The sequence below is a fragment of the Globicephala melas genome, chromosome 3 (genome assembly GCF_963455315.2).
Source record: "Globicephala melas chromosome 3, mGloMel1.2, whole genome shotgun sequence".
NCBI lineage: Eukaryota > Metazoa > Chordata > Mammalia > Artiodactyla > Delphinidae > Globicephala > Globicephala melas.
This window is the reverse complement of record NC_083316.1, coordinates 109,615,316-109,640,734: the sequence shown is the minus strand read 5'-3', so window position 1 is coordinate 109,640,734 and position 25,419 is coordinate 109,615,316. Positions and strand designations below refer to the sequence as shown.

The 25,419-nt window shown below is 40.0% G+C and overlaps 1 protein-coding gene across 6 annotated transcripts in view; it reads right to left on the bottom strand.

Moving 5' to 3' along the window:
* Positions 1-8,479: 8,479 nt before the first annotated feature.
* RAD50 (RAD50 double strand break repair protein) overlaps positions 8,480-25,419 on the bottom strand; it is a 234,168-nt gene continuing 217,228 nt past the window's right edge. For 5 of the 6 annotated variants that reach the window (XM_060296199.2, XM_060296200.2, XM_060296201.2 and 2 more), the window contains 4 exons: positions 13,394-13,479; positions 12,711-12,853; positions 10,287-10,420; positions 8,480-8,827 (listed from right to left, as the gene is read on the bottom strand). In XM_060296199.2, the coding sequence (XP_060152182.1) occupies positions 8,641-8,827; positions 10,287-10,420; positions 12,711-12,853; positions 13,394-13,479 (550 nt within the window). In that variant the 3' untranslated portion in view covers positions 8,480-8,640. Of the gene's footprint in view, positions 8,828-10,286; positions 10,421-12,710; positions 12,854-13,393; positions 13,480-16,689; positions 16,747-25,419 lie in introns of those variants that run through there. The other variant, XR_009563465.2, reaches the window with a different exon arrangement.

The following is a 25,419-nucleotide window of genomic DNA, read 5'->3' as shown; positions in this document are numbered from 1 at the left end:
CCAGAGTGCAGGCTCAATAGTTGTGGCACACGGGCTTAGTTGCTCCACGGCATGTGGGATCCTCCTGGACCAGGGCTCGAACCCGTGTCCCCTTCATTGGCAGGTGGATTCTTAACCACTGCGCCACCAGGGAAGCCCTGGGAAGTATTTTAACAATATTAATTCTTCCAATCCATGAACATGGAATATTGTTCCATTTACTTGCGTCATCTTCAGTTTTCTTTCATCAATGTCTTATAGTTTTCAGATTAAAGGTCTTTCATCTCCTTGGTTAAATTTATTCCTAGGTATTTTATGCTTTCTTATTGCAATTGTAAATTGGATTGTTTTCTTAATTCCTCTTTCTGATAGTTCACTATTAGTATATAAAAATGGAACAGATTTTTATATATTGCTTTTGTATTCTGCAACTTTACTGATTTATTAGTTCTAACAGGTTTTTTTTTAATGGTGTTTAGGGTGTTCTATTATTATAATATCATGTTATCTGCAAATAATGACAATTTTACTTCTTCCTATTTGGACTTCCAATACTATGTTGAATAAAAGTGGCAAGAATGGTCACCCTTATTTTGTGCCTGATCTTAGGGGGAAAGCTTTCAGCTTTTCACTGATGAGTATGACGTTAGCTGTTGGGTCTTTGAGTTTATTCTATTGGGTAGGCCGAAAGGTTCATTTGGGTTTTTCAGTTTGTTCAGTTTCTTGGATATGACAATTAACATTTATCATAAAATTTCAGAACTTTTTGGCCACTAGTTCTTCAAATGTTCTTTCTGCCCCTTTCTCTTTGCTCCTTCTGGGATTCCTGTTAAGCTTGGTGGGCTTGGTATGTTAGTATGCTTGACAGTGTCTCAGGTCTCTGACTTTCTGTTCATTTTTCTTCATTCTTTTTCTTTCTGTTCCTCAGACTGGATAATCTTAATTGAGCGGTTTTCAAGTTCACTGATTCTTCTGTCATTTTAAATCTGCCATTTAGCTCCTCTAGTGAATTATTTCAGTTATTGTATTTTTGAACTCTATATTTGGTTCTTTTAAAAATAATTTCTACTTCCTTAATGATAGTCTCCATTTGGTGAGATGTCATTCTCATACTTTAATTCTTTAGACATGATTTTCTTTAGTTCCTTGAACATATTTATAAAAGCTGATTTAAAGTCTTCATCTGGGCTTCCTCAGGGACAGTTTCTGTTGACTGCTTTTTTTTTTTTTTTTCTGTTTATGGGCCATATATTCCTGTTTCTTTGCATGCCTTATAATTTCTTGTTGGAAATTGGACATTTAAAGTAATACGTGTTGGGCTTCCCTGGTGGCGCAGTGGTTGAGAGTCCGCCTGCCGATGCAGGGGACATGGGTTCGTGCCCCGGTCTGGGAAGATCCCACATGCCACAGAGCGGCTAGGCCCATGAGCCATGGCTGCTGAGCCTGCGCGTCCAGAGCCTGTGCTCCGCAACGGGAGAGGCCACAACAGTGAGAGGCCCGCGTACCGCAAAAAAAAAAAAAAAAAAAAAAAGGTAATATGTGTTAACTCTGAAAATCAGATTACCCTCTCCCCAGGGTTTGTAATTGTTGCTTTGTTTAGTGACTTTCCTGGACCAATTTTGTAAAGCTGTATTCTTTCTCATATGTGGTCACTGAAGTCTCAGCTTAGTGGTATATTGATGATTGGACAGATTTCTTTTAATGCCTTGAACTAATAAATTTCCAAGCTTTTGTTGAAGAGCTTTGTCTGTGTGAGAGACAGTTTGTTCAGTCATGTTGATGCTGCAGAAAGCAATTTACAGCTGGGCCTTTGCCTTCACTTCTTGCATAAGTAGTTTCAAGGTCAGCCAGAGGTCAGTGCTTAGGGCCTTCTCAGGTCTTCCCTGAGTATGCACAAAGCTCTGACGTACACACAAACTTCTGGACTCCTAGGAACATGTTCAAGCTTGTCAAAGCTGCCATGGACATCTACTTCCTCCATGTTTCTCTTTAAGTTTCTTGGTTACTCTCTTGTTGGCCTTGTAATGCTGCCTTGGGCAGCTGCAATATTAACTAATCATCACTGATTGCCTACAGCAGGTAGGGCTGTTTGCACAGTGAGCTGGAGTCAGGTTGAATAAAGACCAGCCATGAGGATGGAGATTTTCAGTGAGCTGCCAGACAGGTCAAACAGTGGCAATTCTGTGGCGCTGAAGATTTTGGGGAACTCCACATCCATTCTGCTCTCTCCGGTGGTTGCTGCTTTCACAGGTACTGTAGTTATGATGCTTTTGGTCTTCAAAGCTACAACAAAGACAGGGCAAGGGGAATGGGTTTAGGGGAGGTTAAAATGCAATTGGCTTTTCTCCCGGAGATTCAGCTGTTTTTCTTGAACAAGCAATCCTTGGCTTGTTGCAAGCCTTTAGTTAATTTCCTAAGTTCTGCAAAAGTTTATTTTGATAGTTTTTGCCATTGTTTTCATTGGTTTTATGGAGATTTTTGGTGGACCTTACTCTTCCCTTATTCCCTATCTTCTTCCCACTTTTTCCCTTCCCTTACATCCGTAAAGGAAGTAGAACACCTTTACATACTAAAACCATAAATTTACACTGATATTTGGATTCAGTCCAACACTACAGGGTTCTTTTTATAGCCTTTCCCCTTTCTTGATATGCAAACATCTTTCTCTAACAGTGAGAAACTCAGTTATTATCTACAATATATGTATGGATTTGATTTTACTATGTAAAGTGGTTTCAGAACTACTAACCCAAACCCCTGTGAGAAACACATTTGATTTACTTTTAAAAAGATGACTGACTGCTGGGTTGAGAACAAATTGTGAGGGGCGGGACCAAATTAGTGAGAGCAGTTAGGTGGTTACTCAGATTATTTACGTTAGAGATGATGATGGCTTGGACCAAGGCAGTGGTGGTTTAGATGGTGAGGCATGGTCAGATTCTGGATATAATATTAAAGTTAAATCCATAGTATTAAGCTGATGGCTTGAATGTGGGATATGAGATAAACAGAAAAATGAAGGAGATGTCAAGACTTTTTCCTGAGCAATTGGAAGAATGGAGTTATCATTCTTCCAAAGCTATGGGAGGTGCAGGTTCTGGGCAAAAGTTTCTGGGTCATTTTAAGTTTCAGATGTCTATTAGATATTCAAGTGCAACTAGATATCCAGTAAGGCAGCTGAATATGAGTTTAAATGAGTTTGGACTGGAGACACATTTGAGGAGTCAGCACCTACAAGACTGTTAAAGGAGCTGTCAGTGCCCTCCCTCTGTCCCAAGAACTTCCAGTGTGCTCCAGCCCACTTCTAGCTGCTGCTGTTATCTATACCTCTGTCAAAAGGCTTTTTCTTACCTTTTCTTTTCTTTTTTTAAAAACTATGGAAGGCAGCTCTTTGGAAGATGCACACAGAAAGCCAGTAGCTAACATGCCCTGGAATAGCCCTCAGTTAGTGACTCTTGGGACTTGGTATATATTGATAAATACCCCAGCTCTCTTGCTTCTCGGGTGGGATAATTTTGAGGCATACGTTTTGCCAAATTTCCCACGTTCCCTGTGGGATTAAACTCCAAATTGCCTACTACAGTAGCTGGTTTAAGAACACACTATTCATTGGCTGCCTTCTCTTCATTATAACTCCCCATATCCTACTGTTTACTTTTGCTTGAATCACTGTTTCAGGTTTTGCTTCTGGGAGAACTCAAACTAAGGTAATGATTTTTTTGTACTCTTATTTTTTTTTAATAGATTTATTTATATTTTTTGGCTGTGTTGGGTCTTCGTTGCTGCATGCGGGCTTTCTCTAGTTGTGGCGAGCAAGGGCTACTCTTCGTTGCAGTGCACGGGCTTCTCATTGCACTGGCTTCTCTTGTTGTGGAGCACAGGCTCTAGGTGCGTGGGCTTCAGTAGTTGTGGCTTGTGGGCTCTAGAGCACAGGCTCAGTAGTTGTGACACATGGGCTTAGTTGCTCCCTGGCATGTGGGATATTCCTGGACCAGGGCTCAAACCCGTGTCCCCTGCATTAGCAGGTGGATCCTTCACCACTGTGCCACCAGGGGAGTCCCAAGATAATTTAAAGTTGTGAGACTGGATGAGGTCACCACGTAAGTGAGTGTGAGAAGAAAACAGTACAGACGCAGACTGGGCACTAAAGCAGGGCAACAACAAAAGGTCAGGGAAATATGGAACCAGCAAAGGAAACTGCATGTGCAGGGAGAAGGCAGAGTCCTATTTAGCCAGGGTTGGAGACTGTGAGAAAAGTTTGAGGACAGAAGAGGGACAAGACAGTTGAGGGTCTATGCAAGACAGTGATATAAGGATGGACCATGGAATTTAAGCTGTAAAAGGAGAGAAGTACAGGCATGAGGGAAGTGAAGAACTGAAAAAGTGGTAGAATCAATGGATTGACATCCTGGAGGGCTCAAAGAATTGCTGGAGCTGGAGATGCCAGGAGTGAACTGTAAAGATATGAGAGGTTGTTGGAGTGAGATACTTAAAACGGAGATATGGAGGGTTGCAGTTATTGTTGTTAAAGAACTGGACTCTAGAGTAAGACTACGGAGCGTCTCCTCACTGGAGGAAAGAGCAAGGATCTGAGAGGCCAGGGGGGTTGTATTAGATCATCATTTGGATTCTGAAATCACCGATGATTATGAAATTAGTATTAGGAGAATAATTCTCAACTGGGAGCTAAAATTGTCAATGAATAAGCAGGAGTGACCAGACTGGGGGCTAAAGATAACTGCAACAAGAAAGAGTAAACTGATGATATGAGGCTTTTCTTGAATACACACATAGCACATTTATGTGCCAGGCAGTTTTAAAAGTCACTTAATAAACTGAAAATGGATTAAAGACCTAAATGTAAGGCCAGACACTATAGAGGAAAACATAGGCAGAACACTCTATGACATAAATCACAGCAAGATCCTTTTTGTGACCCACCTCCTAGAGAAATGGAAATAAAAACAAAAATAAACAAATGGGACCTAATGAAACTTAAGAGCTTTTGCACAGCAAAGGAAACCATAAACCAGATGAAAAGACAACCCTCAGAATGGGAGAAAAGGTTTGCAAATGAAGCAACTGACAAAGGATTGATCTCCAAAATTTACAAGCAGCTCATGCAGCTCAATATCAAAAAAACAAACAACCCAATCCAAAAATGGGCAGAAGATCTAAACAGACATTTCTCCAAAGAAGATGTACAGATTGCCAACAAACACATGAAAGGATGCTCAACATCACGAATCATTAGAGAAATGCAAATCAAAACTACAATGAGGTATCACCTCACACCAGTCAGAATGGCCATCATCAAAAAATCTAGAAACAATAAATGCTGGAGAGGGTGTGGAGAAAGGGAACCCTCTTGCACTGTTGGTGGGAATGTAAATTGATACAGCCACTATGGAGAACAGTATGGAGGTTCCTTAAAAAACTAAAAATAGAACTACCATATGACCCAGCAATCCCACTACTGGGCATATAACCTAGAAAACCATAATTCAAAAATAGTCATGTACCACAATGTTCATTGCAGCACTATTCACAATGGCCAGGACATGGAAGCAACCTAAGTGTCCATCAACAGATGAATAAAGAAGATGTGGCACATATATACAATGGAATATTACTCAGCCATAAAAAGAAATGAAATTGAGTTATTTGTAGTGAGGTGGGTGGACCTAGAGACTGTCATACAGAGTGAAGTAAGTCAGAAAGAGAAAAATACCATATGCTAACACATACATATGGAATCTAAAAAAAACCCAAAAATGGTTCTGAGGAACCTAGGGACAGGACAAGAATAAAGACACAGACGTAGAGAATGGACCTGAGGACATGGGGAGGGGTAAGGGTAAGCTGAGACGAAGTGAGAGAGTGGCACTGACATACATACACTACCAAACGTAAAATAGCTAGCTAGTGGGAAGCAGCCACATAGCACAGGGAGATCAGCTCCGTGCTTTGTGACCACCTAGAGGGGTGTTATAGGGAGGGTGGGAGGGAGCCGTAAGAGGGAGGGGATATGGGGATATATGTGTATGTATAGCTGATTCACTTTGTTATACAGCAGCAACTAACACAACAATGTAAAGCAGTTATACTCCAATAAAGATGTAAAAAAAAAAGTCATTTAATCCGCATAACAATGCTACAAGATAGGCGCCGTTTTAGATGCTTTTACAGATAGGGAAACAGGAGAAGGGGATAAATGACTTGCCCAAGGTCCCAAAGCTAGTAAATGGTGGTGCTAGAATTTAAGTAGAAATAGTGGTGCTAGAATTTAAGTCTGTGAGTCTGGCTCATATTCTTTACCTCCATACTGTGATGCCTATTCATCTCAAGTGTATGTGTGGGGTTAATGGAGGATGATGTAGAAGCAGCAATGAAAAGCTTAAAAATGGCACTAACACCACCTCCAAGCCCACTGATACAAGCGAAATGGGAGAGAAAGCCACTCTCTAAAGGGCTGTGAGGGAAGTCACATCGTCAGGGGAAACCAGACCTGAAATTGGAAGTCTGTTTTAATTTGTAAATAACTTTGTTTCATTTGCCTGTATTTATCTTGTATTGCCTTGTCATTTCTTGTTGCAATGGCTAGAGCTTTCAAAAGTATGTTGACAGAAGCTACCTGTTTTTTTTATTTAATGGAAAATACTTCATCTTTTGCTATTAAGATGACTGTTAATTTTTAATTCATGACAAATAACACTAAAAATATTTTTATTCTTTGCAAAAGTATGAGTTTACTAAAGCTAGGAGATGTTGAATTTTATCAAATAATGGTCAGTGTTAGGTGTCTATCAGAATTTTTCCCCTTTGGCTTTATTATGGCGATGATTTGTAAACAGTTATCTTCTGAAATATTCTTGCATTCTTGGGATAAAGACAGCTTGGTTATTATGTATGTTTATTTTAATAGATGACTGGAATTGATTTGTTCTTAATTTATGAATTCTTGGATGTGTCCTCTGAGTGAGATTGGTCTGCTGTTTTTTTCTCATGGTACCTTTGTTGATATCATGCTAGTTTGGCTAATAATGGTGATTTTAGTTTTTCAAAGCTAATTAGGATGACTGAACATTGTCAGTCAGTGGACAAGAAGCAGGTGGCTGGAGTGGTGGCTCTGCCCTTTCATCCATGGACTGGGTAAGGGTCTGGATCAGACTTTCTCAACCAGCATTCTTTCTGTGAACCACAGAACATAAAAAATGGTAAGTAACCTTTTTTCAATTGTCTCAAGGATAGTAGTAACTCGTATATTACATACACAGAAATTGATTATATATACAGTGGATAGTGTGTTAGTTTTCTATTGCTGCTGTAACAAATAAGCACAAACTCAGCAGCTTAAAACAAGTATTATTCTCTTATGTAATTCTGAAGGCTAAAAGTCTGAAAATCAGTATACTGGGCTAAAAGTCAAGGTGTCAGCAGGGCTGGTTCCTTTTGGAGGCTCTGAGGGACGAGTCTGTTTCTTTGCCTTTTTCAGCTTCTAGTGGTTGCCAAGTGGTTCTTGGCTCCTAGTGATTGTGCCACATGACTGACAGACGGACTCTAAAAGTCTAATTCGAAAGTGCATCACTTGGTAGCATTCTGTGTGGAATGCTTGTGAAAGGCTTCAAGTTGTCAACTGGCAATTCCAGGGAAAGGGTATGATTAGGCTCTTATTAGAAACAACATCTGGAATGAAAATGAGGCCTGCTTTTCCAGGTCTGCTTGGACCCCACGGGGAGCCAGTTTTGACTTTGAGCGAGCTCTGCTTTCCTTCCACACCAGAGTTGCATACTTGGAGAGCAATCGGGATTCACGGTAAGGCCAAACTGATAAATAGCATAGACATATGGGAAAGTTACAGACTCCTTCATGAATGCAGGTCAGGCCCCAAGTGAAGAGAGGCCTTGCTCTTGGGCAGAGCTTTCCAAACGTGGACGTGCACAGTGGGGAACTTCCTCCCTCTAGAAAGAGCCCAGGTTTGGATGACTACCTAGTAGGGATATGTGGGGAGGGAAGACAGTGGGTATTGAGTTAGATAATTAAGGTTCTTTTCAAACCCTGAAGCCCCCATTCGACTACTTCAAATTTTAGTTGGGGAAACTGAGGCCCTGAGAGGGAGAGGTCACTTACCCAGATTTATAAAGTTAAGAGCAGAGCCAAATATTAATATTCAGTCATTTCTGTCATCTTCAGATATTAATACTGATAACACAGTTTTTTAAACCGTATCCAAAGAAATAAATAAAAGAAATAAATTTACAGGTAACACTTAACACTGACTTTTTAAATGCCCAAGCCATAAAGTATCCAGGCAGAGAACTGCTTCTCACTAATGCTTTGAGAAGTGAAAGGCGAGTAAGAAGCTTCAGGTCCCATAGACTCCTTCATCAGTGCTAGGAAGGGAAGCAGGGAAGCTGAGTCCAACTGTGCTGCTGTTGAGCCCCACAGGCCTGTCAGAGGCTGCCTGGAGGGGGAATGAAGTTCAGGGAATCAGTCCAAATTCCATGTGAAACAATTTTAATGATTTTCGAACCTCTCAGACATTAAAAACCCTAGACACAAGGCTCATTTGAAAGAACGTATTTTCATATTGACTCAATACCAGAAATAAGCAGTTGGCTGAGGACCCATGTTTCTAAGGCATATAAATCTTGAATGTTTTTAATGAACATTAGATCCTAGGGAACTAATACTGCATTTCACGATCTCTGAGCACTGATCAATGTTCTTCTTAATCCTGTAGAATTTCTCCACATATTCAGAACGCCCTAAGAGCTCCACAAAATCTTCATCATGAGTGATCACCAGAAGCTGGAAGTTACGCTGCTGTGAGCGACTTTTTATTATCCTGAAACAATATATTTATAACATTTTATTACTAAAGAACATACATAACCCTTCCTTTTATTTGAAAAAAGCACTGAGAACCTTGTCAGACACATAAATGTATGCTGTGTGTGATGACCAGGTTTTTCCTGTGCTGTGTGAGTATCAGGGAGGGCCTCTGACAGCCCTGCAGGAAGTGGCGGGGGGAAGGGGGGTGTGGATCCAGGCCTTCAGCCCAGCCAGGTAGCAGTCCCATCTCCTCTCCAGACAGTAGGGATGCATGACTCTTCACTCAGGTCTGGCTTAGAGACTGGTGAGAATACATGATCTAGTTTATTCTTAAAGCAGGTGGAAATGTTTAATTGAGTTTTCCTTAGTATCTGTGCTGCTCAATTTTCGGGGTCTGATTATTCCTTTGCCTGGGGTTTTCTTGACCTGATACTAGTTTTCTCTGGAAGAAAATTACATTAAAAAAAAAAAGACAAAGGCTACAGGCAAGGGGAATAACACTGTGAGCCCCACTGCCTTCTTAGGAGCTGGGTCTACTTAGAATTCTGCCACCAACAGTCACTGGATGCATCATTGGTATGACACACAGGGGGCCTGAGTGGGTGTACTGAGAACATTTTTGCTCGTTATCTATGTGCTGAGGTAGTTACGCGTCTGAGACTTGAAAGACTTTTTCTTTTACCTAACCACTTATTTATCCCTTGCCTGGAGCTGGATGCACTTAGGTTTCAAAAGCACCAGCCCTTACTTGTTGGTCACACGGGACTACTGAGAGATGGCTGGAGAAAGGTGGCTCTGTGGCTGCTCAAGTCTCCTTCTGGTTCCATCCCTGCTATCACACAGGAAATGTTTTCTCTGCTAGAAGGAGTCTGTCTGGAGCAAGAAGTACCCGAAATAGCTTCTCTACCTCACAGAAAGTGCCTTTCCTCTGCCAGCACAGCCCATAAGCAAGGGCTGCCTATCCCTAGAGCGTGCACCCACCACAGGTGAACTATGGTAAAAAGTGTATGCAGTTCTACCCCCTGGATTCTACTTCACCAGTAATACACTTTTTGAGTAAGCACTGTCATTCCTCATAGATGCTGACACACGTGAGAAGCTGGGGAAATAGTCTAAAACCCACTGTCACTACCGTTACCACCTAGAAAGGCTTTAGCAGGGAATGCTAACTCCTGTACAGGACATGTGGGCCCCTCTGGTGGGTTTACAGGAAAACCAAACCAAGCCAGGAGACCCTCACCATGGGTTTCCCTATGAACACTCTTGGGGAGATGCAGGATGTGTCTGGGGTGGCTGTTCACCATGTAGTTCTTTTTTTAAGCATCTGAAGAATTACGATCCAGGTAAAGCCTAAGGTCTGGCAAAACCAGTTTCCTCAAGGAAGACACATCTGCAGAGGATTTTCATCATAGAATTCTCTTAACCTTACTTTAAAAACTATCATAACTTGGCCCCAAATTTGAGATACTTACTCAACCAGAGCATGTGCAAGAGATTCAATGTTTTCTCGGTCAAGATTTGTCGTTGGCTCATCCAAAGCAAGGATGCCACAGTTTAAGCAGAATGTTTCAGCCAGGGCTAGGCGAATGATGAGTGAGGCTAATACCTGGAACAAAAGCACCAGAGCTTAGCTGCACTGCACATTTTTCTCATTCACCTTAGAAAAGCAGGCAGACCTGGCATGATGTCTTTAGAAGGGAAAGGTGGGGCAATGTCACAGGATCACTGACCTTAGGTAAATCACTGCTCTTTTGTTTGGGAGAGCCTGGCACTGTGACCAAACGCTCATGCCGTTCCAGAAGGTGAACTATCATTTGCAATGAAATACAATGCTAAAAGCAGTGCTGACCCTGCACAAACACCTCACATCAGCTACAACAAAACTTCAAATTACAGACTTGAATCAGAAATGCATTAACATTTATCTGTAACTAGTAATTTTAATAATGCTATAAGATTAACAACCTTAAAAATTCATGACCTGGCTATTTTCCTGATAATGAGATTTGTTAGAAAACTTAGACAGACATAATACATTTTCCAGAGCCTCAAAGACACCTTTTCTCTCAGAGACATCTTTAAATCTCTATGTTCTGTGAGATCTATGGCTCCCAAAGAGGCACCACTGCTCTAACCCACACTTAAATGTTTATGTGTATGATTCTGAGGGGGAGAGGGAAAGGAAGGGAGGGGAAAAAGTACCAGGAGTACAGAAGTATGGTTTTATTTAAGCTTGACTGTAGGAAATCCAAGCAACCCAAACTATGAGGCACTTTTGTGGTTAATAGAAGCCTAATACTAAACTAGGCCACTGCTAAAGCCATCTGAGGGTACAAGGGACAAAGAATTAAGAGTGAAGAACTAGTTTAGGAAGTATACACTACTTTCTGTGTGAGATGTAATGCCCCCTCCACCACCCACCCCGATTTGTGAGTGAAGGAGCATCAGTGGGTGAGTTAGTGATTTTAGAGCAGTTTATAGCTTTGCTCTGACGCTGGCCCTTTGGGGATGGGCACTTCTGCTGCCACCTGCACCACCACCCACTCAGAGTGGGATATGACTGGAGCTCCTGGCCCACCTCTGCCAAACCATTTGTCTATTCTGTCACCCAACACCAGGGAAGCAATTACTGCTAATTAATTTTTATAATTTGGAGTAGCTATAGGAAATCTGCTTTTGTTCAGAAAGTATTTTTAATCCAAACAGACATGTTTCAAACCATTTTCTCATTCATAATTACCACAAAAAATCATCAATGCAAGTAGGGGATACTGCCTGTAGATCACAAATTTGTCATTTTTGCAGACTATCATTAAGATAATAATCTGCAGATGCCTTATAAGTTGGTATCAGCTGTCCGGGTTGATGACAAAATGCATACATGCATAGAGTGTCTTTAAGCAAAAATTGCAAACCTTTTATGAAAGTAACTCTGGTAATGTGAGCATCCGTTTCTGGAACTATAAAATTTTGTTAAGAAAATCAGGGGTCCAGAGATGTTATCAAGTATAATGTTCTGCTTCTAATCTGAAAGGAGGAAGCTCAAAAACCTTTAACATCTTTTACAAACCAGCGCACAGTGAAAGAACCCAGCCTTGTACCCTAAGGATGCAGGTCCCACTTTCCCAACTCTTTGAAACTTTATTCCTCTGTGCTCTACATATCCAACCCAGGCTATCCTCCCAGAGCTTCCTGTAGAGCTAGATGGTCTGGCCCAGCACGAGTCCCTATGTATGTGGTGGGGGGGGACAGAGGCACCTGTGGGTATCAAAGCCTTTGACCCTGGCAGACCCTTCTTTTAGATGGTCCTCAGGCCCAAAGGCTAGGCTGGGAGTGGTGGTGAGGACTCAGTCCTATGATGAGGCTACCTTCTCAATTAGACTCTCACTTATTGTAATGCCTCATCTGGCTCAATCTAGGATCTGGTTTGCTAATACTGTATGTCACTGACTAAAACATGCCCTTCCCCCACCCTTTGACTTCTCTGAAATGAGGATGCATCTTATAATTACAATTGAATTTTTTCTTTCTTGGTGTCACATAAAATAGTGGTGTGTCTATAACTGATAACCCAGTAACCTTATTCTCATAAGGAGTGCTGTGGAACAATGAATGGTCTTCAACTTCTTGGTTTACATTTAGGCTATCCTGTGAGACTGTTTCAGGCCCCTCTTCTAAAAACCTACTTTACATAATGTTGCAGGAAATGCTGGTTAGAATTGAGAGAGTGTAATGAGAGTGACCGAGCCTGATTCACTTTCCATGGCAGCAAGGAGTGCTATAAGGAGCTTCCTACCATTCAAGGGCAACTTTGGGTGCTTCCACTGCACTGACAATGATTCCTCTTTTTCAATCCTCTGTGTACAGGTGGTTCCCTAGGCTCCTGAGATACCTGCCTTTTGTCCAGCACTGCATCGTCCTCGCATATCCAAGGGCGTGTCTCCCTTTAGCATCACCACTCGGTAGTTGTAATTCCGCCTTTTATCAGAAGCTGATACATTTTCATCGGCATCAGATCGAATTTCTATGTATTCAATATCTGACACAGAAAGAAGAAGATTTTAGGGGAACCTACACTCTGCAGCCTTTTGTCACTTGCAAACCTTATCAAAGTAAGTTACAAGCAACATGCGAGGCTGACATTACCAGAGGAAAACACTGGCTGGTTTGGAAACTTTTTCTCTGGTGATGAAGATTCCTGGCCAGAAGCAACCAGATGCCCCAACCCTCAGTCTCAGAGGTGCTTTTTTCTTAGTTCCCCTATTAAGAGTTTCCTCCTGATGGTTTTCTTCTTATCACATTTTGGCTTATCCCTATCTGCACTTCGACAGAACCTATTACATCATCAACTAAATATAATGTGCACCATGGCCAAATCTGTAAGTCCTGTCAGGCTTTGGAATAGAAAACTTTGCATTTTTTTCTTGCTAAGAATTCTAAGATAAGAATTCTTAGAAAATCGGAAAGAGATGTTCAGAGAGGGGCCCAGAGGTAATACTGGCATGATGAGCAGTCTTATGAGGCAAGAGCTGGATACAGGGCTTTAGAAAGAGCATTCATGATACACCATGTTAATTACCTTGTCCACGATAGGTACTTCGCCAAAGGTCACGAATAATTTTGTTGATTTCTTCCATTTTCATACTGTGAAATTTCATTATTGCTCTGGAAAAAGCCATTGATACTTTAAAGATAACATATTATAACAATAAATTTAACAGTATATATTAAAAATATGCAATGTATAATAATGTATATAATAAGTAATATCATGAGATAAATTCCCCAATATTCTCAATGATAAAAGTAAAATATAGTAAGAGCTGGAAAAAATAAACAGAACCAAAACCTTGCTATTGGCTAGTATGGCAAACTCTCAGGCATATATAATTCCAGCACTCTGGAGTCCTTATCCTTCTCCATTTTCACTCTCTATGATATGACAAACACTCCCTTAAATGCTCAAATACTGTGAAAACTTCTGAAACAATTTTTTAGGAGACATTTCTTAGGCTTAATGGAAGGACTGTTTCCACTGATACCAACTGGTTATAGGAAGCCCTGCTAAACAGATGACAGTGAGTTAAAGAGGGGACAGGAGATGTACAGGGTCCCTTAGTCTATGGGAAAATAGGTGAATCTCTGGAATTGCTGCCCTTTTTCTCTTCTATTATTATTAAGGTTGACCAAAGTCAACCTCTTAAGCTGCTTTTATTTCTCAGATCTGTGAGCTTTTTACCAACCAGAAGTGTTGGTTCGGAGAGGGTGATAAAGAGGCTTAAGCTGAGCTGAGCCTCAAAACTTTTATTTTCCCTTCCTAGTTGAAGATTCAGAAACCCTAACTCCAAATATGTGCATTAACTAACTTTCTTTGACCATGGCACCCCTCTACCCCCAAAACACGCTTAAAATACTAGTAGTTTCGAGACACTAAAAAGAAGAAAAATGTCTGTAAAAACAAAAGTAGCCTGTCAAAATCTAACACTGTTCTTACTAGAGTCACCTTTAGTCAAAAAGCCCTTAGGTTATTTGGAAGTGGGTTTATGAATTAATTAATAAATGTTGCACCAGTCACAAAAAGGCAAACATCACTGCCATTACCATACAAAGGATGTGAGGCGGACATACTTCCATTTACAAGTCTCTTATCTGATATATACAAAAAAAGAAACTGAACGTAATGCTACTGCCTCTGCAGAATCATTTCATGATCTTCCGGTTTACCAGCAAAAGAGAAAGAAATGACTCAACATAAATACATTTTAAATATCAGATGAAAGGACTGTGAAGTAATAAAAACCAGAGAAAACCATATTCCGCTTGTTGATGAGAATGCAACAAGTCTCCATTTTCTATTTTATACATCTATCTCAGTCTCAGATTTTATACTTCTGTCAAAAAGACAGAGACACAACTTCTAAGTATTTGTTTTAAAAAAAAAAAACCTCAGAGAATGTTCTTGAGACCAATCATGTAATGCTTAGCTTTACACATTATGATCTTGATTTTTCAAATGACTTTTCAAAAATGTCATCTTTCCATTCAAGTTAAAAATCTTCCATAATCAACATAAATAAGCACTCCCAATGTGGAGAACAAGCTCCAGGTGGGGCACAGATGTCCCAGGTGCACACACATAGCCTACACCACAGCTCCCTGGTACAACAGAGGTGGTGCATCCTCGCCCATGGGTAGGTCTGCTGAGAGACAACAATGCAGGAAAAAGCTCTAGTCCTTAGAGGGATCCAGACTCACCAACGATCATGGCAGACAGAGTGGATGCCCACTACTGTTGGCTGGACCATTCACTTATCTTTGTATTTTATCTCTCTGCTAATATGGAGCTTACAACCCCACTGTGCAATGATTACAGTAACTACATTAATCTACTTGAAGGAATAACAATGTAAGTGGCTACTAGTGATGAGCATTTACCTTATGTAAGGTACAATTATGCTAAATAATCATATTTTATCTCATTTAATCCTTACTACAATACTGAGAGTTAGATTTGGTTATCTCCATTTTACCATTAAGAAAATTGAGATTCTCTAACAATGAATTTTCTAAAAAAGAAATAAATCAATCCCGTTTACAACAGCATCAAAAACAATAAAGTACTTAGGAATAAATTTAAGGAGGTGAAAGATCTCTACTATGAAAACTACAAGACCCTGATTAAAGAAAATGAAGGCAGAAATAAATGGAAAGGCAGGAATTCCCTGGCACTCCAGTGGTTAGGACTCTGTGCTTTCACTGCTGAGGGCATGGGTTTGATCCCTGGCCAGGGAACTAAGATCCTACAAGACACGCAGCAGGGCCAAAAAATAAAATTTTAAAAAAGGAAAGGTATCTCATGTTCATGGATTGGAAGAATTAATATTGTTAAAATGTCAATACTACCCAAAGCCATCTATAGATACAATGCAATCCAATCCATATCAAGATTCCAATGGCATTTCTTACAGAAATAGAAAAAAACACTCCTAAAACTCATATGGAACCATGAAAGACCCCAAATAGCCAAACAAACACTGAGAAAGAACAACAAAGCAGGAGGTATCACACTTCCTGATTCCAAGCTATACTATAAAGCTATAGTAATTAAAATAGTATGGTACTCCCACACAACCTATGGACAATTAATCTATGACAAAGGAGGCAAGAACATACAATGGAGAAAAGACAGTCTCTTCAATAAGTGGTGCTGGGAAAACTGGACAGCTACATGTAAAAGAATGAAATTAGAACATTCTCTAACACCATATACAAAAATAAGCTCAAAATGGATTAAAGGCCTAAATGTAAGACCAGATACTATAAAACTTCTAGAGGAAAAACACAGGCAGAACACTCTCTGAAATAAATCACAGGGCTTCCCTGGTGGCGCAGGGGTTAAGAATCTGCCTGCCAGTGCAGGGGATATGGGTTCAATCCCTGGTCCGGGAAGATCCCACATGCCGTGGAGCAACTAAGCCCATGCACCACAACTACTGAGCCTACGCTCTAGAGCCTGCGAGCCACAACTACTGAGCCCAAGTGCCACGACTACTGAAGCCCATGTGCCTAGAGCCCACGCTCTGCAACGAGAGAAGCCACCGCAATGAGAAGCCCGTGCACTGCAACGAAGAGTAGCCCCCACTCCCCGCAACTAGAGAAAGCGTGCGCACAGCAACAAAGACCCAACAGCCAAAAATAAATAATAAATAAAAACTAAAAAAAAAAAAAAATCACAGCAATACCTTTTTGGATCCATCTCCTAGAGTAATGAAAATAAAAATAAACAAATGGCACCTAATTAAACTTACGAGCTTTTGCACACAAAAGAAAGGATAAAACGAAAAGACAACCCACAGAATGGGAGAAAATACTTACAAATGAAGCGACCAACAAGGGATTAATCTCCAAAATATACACACAGCTCATACAGTTCTGTATCAGAAAAACAAACAACCCAATCAAAAAATGGGTGGAAGATCTAAATAGACATTTCTCCAAAGAAGACATATAGATGACCAAAACACAACAGCCAAGATGCTCAAGGTCATTAATTATTAGAGAAATGCAAATCAATACTATGATGTATCACACCTCACACTGGTCAGAATGGCCATCATCAAAGTCTACAAATAATAAATGCAGGAAAGGATGTGGAGAAAAGGGAACCCTCCTACATTGTTGGTGGGAATGTAAATTGGTACAACCATTATGGAGAACAGTATGGAAGTTCCTTAAAAAACTAAAAATAGAACTACCATATGATCCAGCAATCCCGCTCCTGGGCATATATCTGGAGAAAAACATAATTTGAAAAGATACATGCACCCCAATGTTTGCTGCAGCACTATTTACTGACAAAGGAATGGATAAAGATGATGTGGTACATATATACAATGGAACATTATTCAGCCATAAAAAAGAATGAAATAATGCCATTTGCAGCAACACAGACCTAGAGATTTTCATACCAAGTGAAGTAAGCCAGACAAAGAATGACAAATATCATATGATATCACTTATATGCGGAATCTGAAAAAACAAAAAACAGATTAAAATGAACTTATTTATAAAACAGAGAAAGACCCACAGATGTAGAAAACAAACTTACGGTTACCAAAGGGGAAGGGGGGAGGGGAGGGATAAATTAGGATGATGGGATTAACATATACACACTGCTATATGTAATATAGCTAACCACAACGACCTACTGTATAGCACAGGGAGCTATACTCAATGTTTTGTAATAACCTATAAGGAAAAAGAATCTGTAGGGGCTTCCCTGGTGGCACAGTGGTTAAGAATCCGCCTGCCAATGCAGGGGTCACAGGTTTGAGCCCTGGTCTGGGAAGATCCTACATGCCGCAGAGCAACTAGGCCCATGTGCCACAACTGCTAAGCCTGTACTCTAGAGCCCGCGAGCCACAACTACTGAGCCCATGTGCCACAACTGCTAAAGCTTGCGTGCCTAGAGCCCATGCTCCACAACAAGAGAAGCCACCAAAATGAGGAGCCTGCACACCGCAACGAGGAGTGGCCCCCGCTTGCTGCAACTAGAGAAAGCCTGCACACAGCAACAAAGACCCAGTGCAGCCAAAAATAAATAAATAAATAAATTCATATATATATATATATATAAAGAATCTGTAGAAGAATATGTATATGTATAACTGAATCACTGTGCTGTACACCTGAAACTAACACAACATTGTAAATCAACTATATTTCAATATAAAAAAAAAAAGACTTACAAAAAACCCCAGTATGGTACTGGCATAAAAACAGACAAACAGACCAAGAGAACACAATTGTCAGCCCAGAAATTAACCCAAGCACATATGGTAAACTAATATGTGACAAGGGAGCCAAAAATACTCAATGGAGAAAGGACAGTCTCTTCAATGATGGTGTTGGGAAAATTGGATATTCACATGTAAAAGAATGAAACTTGATCCCTATTTTACACCACTCACAAAAATAAACTCTAAATGGATCAAAGCCTTAAATGTAAAACCTGAAACTGTGAAACTCCTAGAAGAAAGCTCCTTGACATGGGTCTTGGTAATGATTCTTTGGGAATCACACCTTAACGCACAAGCAACAAAAAATAAACAAGTGGGACTACATCAAACTAAAAAGGTTTTGCACAGCAAAAGAAACCAACAACAAAGTGAAAAGACAACCTACAGAATGGGAAAAAATATTTGAAAACCATGTATTCGATAAGGGGTTAATATCCAAAACCCATAAAGAACCCATAAAACTTGGAAACAAACAAAAAATCCAATTTAAAAATGGGCAAAAGACCTGAATAGACAGGTACATGAAAAAAGATGCTCACAGTCATTAGGGAAATGTAGATTAAAACCACAATGACGGACTTCCCTGGTGGTCCAATGGAAAGAATCCGCCTTACAATGCAGGGGACGCAGGTTCGATCCCTGGTCAGAGAACTAAGATCCCACATGCTGCAGGGCAACTAAGCCCATGCGCCACAACTAGAGAGAGAAAACCCACACACCACAATGAAGAGCCATTGTGCTGCAACAGAAGATCCTGCGTGGTGCAACTAAGACCTGATGCAACCAAAATAAAATAAAATAAATAAATAAAAAATCTTAAAAAAAAACAAAACACAATGAGGTATCACCTCACACCTCTTAGAACAGCCATCACCAGTAAGAGATAACAAATGACGGCATGGGTATGGAGAAAGGGAAACCCTTGTGCACTGTTGGTGGGATGGACTGTAAATTGGTACAGCCACTGTGGAAAACAGTATAGAGGTTCCTAAAAAAATTAAAACTAGAACTACCATATGCTCTAGCAATTCCACTTCTGGGAATATATCCAAAGGAAATGAAAACACTATCTTGAAAAGTTATCTGCACCCCTGTGCTCATAGCAGCATTGTTTACAATAGCTAAGACATGGAAAAAATCTAAGTGTCCATTGTTGGATGAATAGATAAAGAAGATGTGAAATATATACCTATATGTATCTATATCTATATATATCTATATCTATAACATATCTCTATATACAGACATACACATACATACATACAATGGAATATCATTCAGCCATAAAAAACAAGGAAGTCCTACCATTGGGGACAACGTGGATGGACCTTGAAGGCATTATGTTAAAAGAAGTAAGTCAGACAGAAAAAGACAAGATCTCACTTATATGTGGAATTTAAAAACAAAACAGGGACTTTCCTGGTGGCGCAGTTGTTAAGAATCCGCCTGCCAATGTAGGCGACATGGGTTCAATCCCTGATCCAGGAAGATCCTACATGCCACAGAGCAACTCCTGTGCACCACAACTATATATTGTAGCATTATCTGTAGTAGCAAGCATTTAAAGGCTTCCTAATATGTCTATCAGTGGTTAAATAAAGTAGGTAATATCCATTTTATAGAATATTATGCAGCCATTAAAAATAATGAGTGATTTACATATATGAACATGATTTTCATCACATGGTAAAGTGGAAAAAAAAACAACAAAAAACACCTACAGTGTGATACTATTCACACAAAACAAAAAAGATTTGTGTGTACATACATGCAAAAGCACTGTGAAGGAAATGAAAATATGTCACCAATGTAATACTACTTAAGTGCTGAATAAATGTTAGACATTGTCACGGAAATGAACCGAAGCCCCAGCTTGAACCATGTTCTGTGATTTGCAGAATAATGGAGTAGAGGAAGCATAAATATCTGTAATACAAGGCTGAATGGGTTAAGTGGCACAAAATATTATGGTGTACAAAGGAAGGAAAAAATTACATGTTTGGGAAGGGCTCTATCAAGGTAACATTCAAAGGACGAGAAACAGCATAGTAAAATGCAAAGTGTCTTAAAGGAACAAAATTATTCAGTTTGGTTAGAATATAGTGAGTAGTGAGATGAAATGGGGAAGGCCAGGTGTGGAAGTCTTTCCTAAAATTAGAAGAGAATAGCTACCACCATCTTTAAGAAAATTAACCTGGTAAAAGTTTAACAGGGGTGGGAGGGATAACGAGATGGGGGAAGTTACCACAGCAATACAGGTAAGAGTTAAGGAGGGCTTGACTTAGGCATGGGCTGTGGAAGAAAAGCAGCTCTGAAACAGAACTGTGCAGGAACCCTGTGGGAGCTGACTGCTGACTGAACTATACAGACGCAAAGATTAACCTAACACACTTTTTAGCACTTGGACTTACAGGTAACTAACATTTAAGAATGACCTTGAAGGTCCATGACCTCTAGTAAACTATCATTCTGCTGAGGCAAAGATATAAATTTCCTGGGCTGGAAACTATTGTAGGTAAGTGGTCATCTGGCTGGTTGCATCAGCACCACCATGTGCCTGGAGTGTGCATGTCATTCAGTTAAATGCATATAGTACTAACTCATATTAAGTGTACGTTTTGTGAAAACTGATTCCCAAAATAAAATGAAAAGGTCTAAGATCTAAGAAAATAGTGATTTATAAATCAATCTTATATTTAAATATTCTTAAGACTCTGAAAAATTTCCTTGAAAATTTCAGTAACAATCTGTTGCATTTTATGAGGACAAATGATGGTTTTAGTGGTATTTATAATTTTGGTGATCCATGAAAGTCTTAGGATGTGATCCTCACAAATGACAAAGGCCTAATATATTTACTGTTTTAAGGGAGGCACAATGAGGCCAAAAGGCAGAAAGACAAATACCAGTGAAACTATTCTATATGATACTATAAGGGTAGTCACATGTCATTAAACATTTGTCTAAACCCACAGAATGTACACCATGAGTGAACCCTAATGTGAACTACAGATTTTGGTGAGTATGATGTGTGAATGTAGGTTGTTCAAATACACCACTCTGGTAAGGGATGTTGATAGTGGGGTAGGCTATGGTTGGGGTGGGGGGAGGCAGAGATATATGGGAAATCTCTGTACTTTCTGCTCAATTTTGCTGTGAATCTAACACTGCTCCAAAAAATAGTCTATTTAAAGAAGAGAGAAAGGGGTATGCACTAGTGTAGTATGTAGAGCTGTTTTCATCCATGCCCCTCCTTCCTTCTTCACACAGACACCTCCTTTGAATGCCAAGCTAACTATATACTATCCTTCAGCACCTCTTTGCACTATGGCTTCTGCCCCAGCAATTTCTAGATGACTTTCCTTTGTGTTCTAAGCTAACTGCCTCCACACTTGGACCTGTGATGAAAAGCTTCTGCAAGCCTCGGAGTTATCTACTTTCTAAGTACACATGGGTTCTAGCTTGATGGCACAAATGAAGCATATTAGGCATCCCCAGGACAGTAGTTCAGGGTTTTTACTGCTGCCCTGCTCTGAGGTCATTTTTAAAATCATCTCAAGACTTAGTCATTACCAGAGAACTGAATGCCTGAAAAAAGAGTCATTAGACCAAATGTCATTAGGTCATTAGTCATTAGGTAGACCAAAATCTCACCTGCCAGGAAAAGACCCTTCCAGCTCTTACATCTTTCGTATTTTAGCCATCTCCAGGACTCAAACTACTGAGGAAGGTTAGTTACCATTTTGCAAAATTTGAACTGGATTTCCTCATGTCTCAAGCTATTTCAGTAAATAAAATAATAATTAGAAGGGCCAAATATATGTGTGCCTCCTAATAAAAAAAATTCATAAGTAGGATAAAAACAAATAAGTTCATGAAGATTATCCAAGCTGGACAAAAGCAGTAGAGAAGATTATACTTACAAAAGACATTTGCCAACAGTATTATCCTCATCTTTGTATATAAAATTGTACCAAACTATGAGATATACAGGTTGCCAAAAAATTGGCTAAGATCAATTTTGATTGAATACTCTTCCCTACTGTAGTTACCACCGTGAGAATTTCCTATCTCCCTACATTTAGGTCAGCGGAAGCCCTCTAGTATAAAGGAAGTGATATGATGAGTATCACATTCTACTGAGTATCACGTTCCAAACTAATAGTGGTTTTTATTACTTAGCACAATTTAAAATCCCTAACTTGCCAAACTTAAGTTGCACATTTAAAAGAAAAATGTCCTCTTTTTCTGGATAAAACCTTTAAGACTATTAAACGAATTTCCTGAAACACTTAAAACTGTTGAATTGCTGTATTTCCTTTAGCCAAACTCCCAAATATCAGCTTTTAAAATTCAGGCAATGGGTCACCCACTATTAACACAGTGCTTGATAAATATTTGGTTAAGAAAACCTGCGAGTGTGAAATGCCACCAGCTATCATTTGGTTTTGTAATCTACTTATTTGATGCTACAGGGGCTGCTGATGTGAAACTGTACTGTATCCAAGACAAGAATTAGAATGGTGGCCATGAGGTGAGTCCTGGTTAAAGGCCTCACCCCCAAGCTCTGCTTGAGTGTAAGAAGCCAGGCTCTGAAAAGACTCAAAGAGAGTTGGCTGCCTTGGACGCAAAACTTACATGTTTCCACTGAGTCTCAGAAGAAATATGACTTAATGTGCAACATTCCACATTTGGGGGAAAATGACAGTGGAACACTTTGGGGATAGGGCAGAACAGTGTACTTTGATATATTCCAAAATCACTTAATTTTAATTGATGTCTTCTTTTAAGGGGGTGGATAAGGGATAATAAATTCTAAATAATGGATGTTTTCCCCCTTCTTATCTAGTGTGTCTCTGACCATTAGCAATGCTTACAATCAGTGATTGTTTTAGATGATTACTAATAACAGATGGTAATCAGCTTTTCTTGAAAATGCACTGCTAATTTCCTGTGTTACCTTGAATAGACAGATGAATGCAACAATTACAATGACTACATGCTTCTTCTAAGAGGTGAAACAATATGGGAAATTTTGGACCTTACTTTCTTCTAGGTGAGAAGGCAAATTTAAGGCTCACAGTATAAACCTTAAGAAGATTTGCAAGCATAAGCCCACAAACACTCAATTTTGGAGAAATCGGTACCACTTCTTTTCTTCTCATTTAGAAGAACGCATCTGATAACCAGATAACAGAACTCAGTAAACAGCCTGACTTTGTTCCTTAGGCAAGCCTAAATTGCTGGAAAGCACCACTGTACCTCCCCACCCCCACAAGCTCCTGGCTGGCCCCATCAAGCTCCCTCACATGCCCTCACTCCGCTCAGTGTGATGCCTCTATGATTGAGGCACTTTTCTCTACTGAAAGGCCCTTCCTTCATTATTCATGGCCCAGGTCAAGTATAGACTATGCAGCACCTACCATGGTCTCCCCTATTGAACAGTTACCACTTTGCAGGAGGGACAGGGTATGATATTTCTGTCTTCCCAGAGTCCGCCAAGAGAAGACAGAACAGGGGTTTTTGAATGAACAGGTGCCTTATTGAGGGAATTCCTCTTGTTCCTGCTGTCAATGGCTCTCAGGGTCTGTAGGGATAGCAGGAGGGCTCCTAGGTATAGTTTTCTATTTAGTTAACACATGAAACCCCAGGTCTGCAGGTCAGTGTACTAAGAGGAAGAGCTACCTTGTAGCAGAATATGTGCACATAAAATTTAAGACAAAACCAACCTACATAATACCTAACTTGGCCCCTCTTGTCCCCTCTAGTTAGCACTCCATTTTTCTGCTCCTCTTCACAGCAGAATTTTTTAAAGAATTATCTATACTCACTGTCTCCATTTCTTACCACCCATTCTCTCCTCATCCAACTCTAAGGCTTCAGTTCCAACCATGCCACTGAGATTGCTCCCCAAAGTGATGAACACCCTCCATTTTATCAATTTCAAGGGTCACTTCTTAGTCCTTCATCTCATTTGACCTCTCAATAGCATTAGACTCCTGAAATACTTTCTGTACTTGGTTTTCAAGCTACCACGCCTTTAAAATTTTTCTTCTACTTCATCAGCTACTTTTTCACTGCAGTCGTAAACATCGTGAGTTTTGGGACCCTTCCCATCTCTATCCACAGTTATTCCCTATGTAATCTCATTCCATGGCTTTAAATACTACAGATATGATGATAATTCCTAAATTTATACATTTCCCCTGAACTCTAGACTCCAGATTATACATCCAACTGCCTGCTTGACATCTCTACTTAGAAGTCTACAGGCACCTTAAACTTAAAGTGTCCAAAACAGAACTCTAGATTTTCCCCTCCCCAACCTTGCCCATTTTAGGGAATGGGAATTTGCTTTCCCAACATCCTACTGGTCAAGAAAACACATGTAGGATCAATTCTTCCTTCTTTTGCTTCTCCTCCCCTACATTCAATTCAGAAGCAAGGCCTGTCAACTCTATCTGCAAAACAAAAATGGAGTCCATCTACTTTTCTCCATTTCCACTGCTACCATCCTACACCAGTCCACCACTCTCTCCTGGGTGCCCCTATAATGCATTCTCCACACGGCAACAAGTGTGATTTCTTCAAACTATGAATCAGATTACGTTACCTCCCTGCTTCAAACCATCCAGTGACTTCCTATCACACTTAGAATAAAATCAAATTGTTAACCAGGCTGCAAGGCATGGCATACTCCGGGAACCATCTTCCTCTGACCTTATTCCCCTGCTCACTATTCTCCAGCCACGCTTGCCTTCTTTCTATTCCTTGGACACCTCATGTTTGTACTGGTCTTAGGGCCTCTGCATCAGCTACTCTCTCCATCTGGAATGCTTGCATCTCAGCTTTGTGCATATCTTGCTTCCTCTCATCAATCAGGTCCTAGCTTAAATGTCACATTCTCAGAAAGATTCTGCCTTAGAAAAGGCCTAAAGTAGCCCCTCAGTTATTCCCATCACCATAGTTAATTTTCACTGTTTATGGATTTATTTCTTAATTTTCTGTTTCTTCATCCCTGTATACTTAGTATACAGTATCTAGAACAGTAGAAAACATGTAAGCACTCAAATCTTAATTGAACAAAATCCTAATACATATGACAATATATATTATGCACATACACACTTTGCTAAGAAGGTATAAAATATATAAAAATAAGGTGACTATTGTGGCTCTAAACCAGGAAGTATGAGTTAATTAACAGTTAGGAAAACTTTCTATATAAATATTGGTATTAGTTTTTTAAAGGTTAAAAAAGGGTGGGGGGGGACCATGGTAGCAGCACAGCAGAGTGGGAATATAA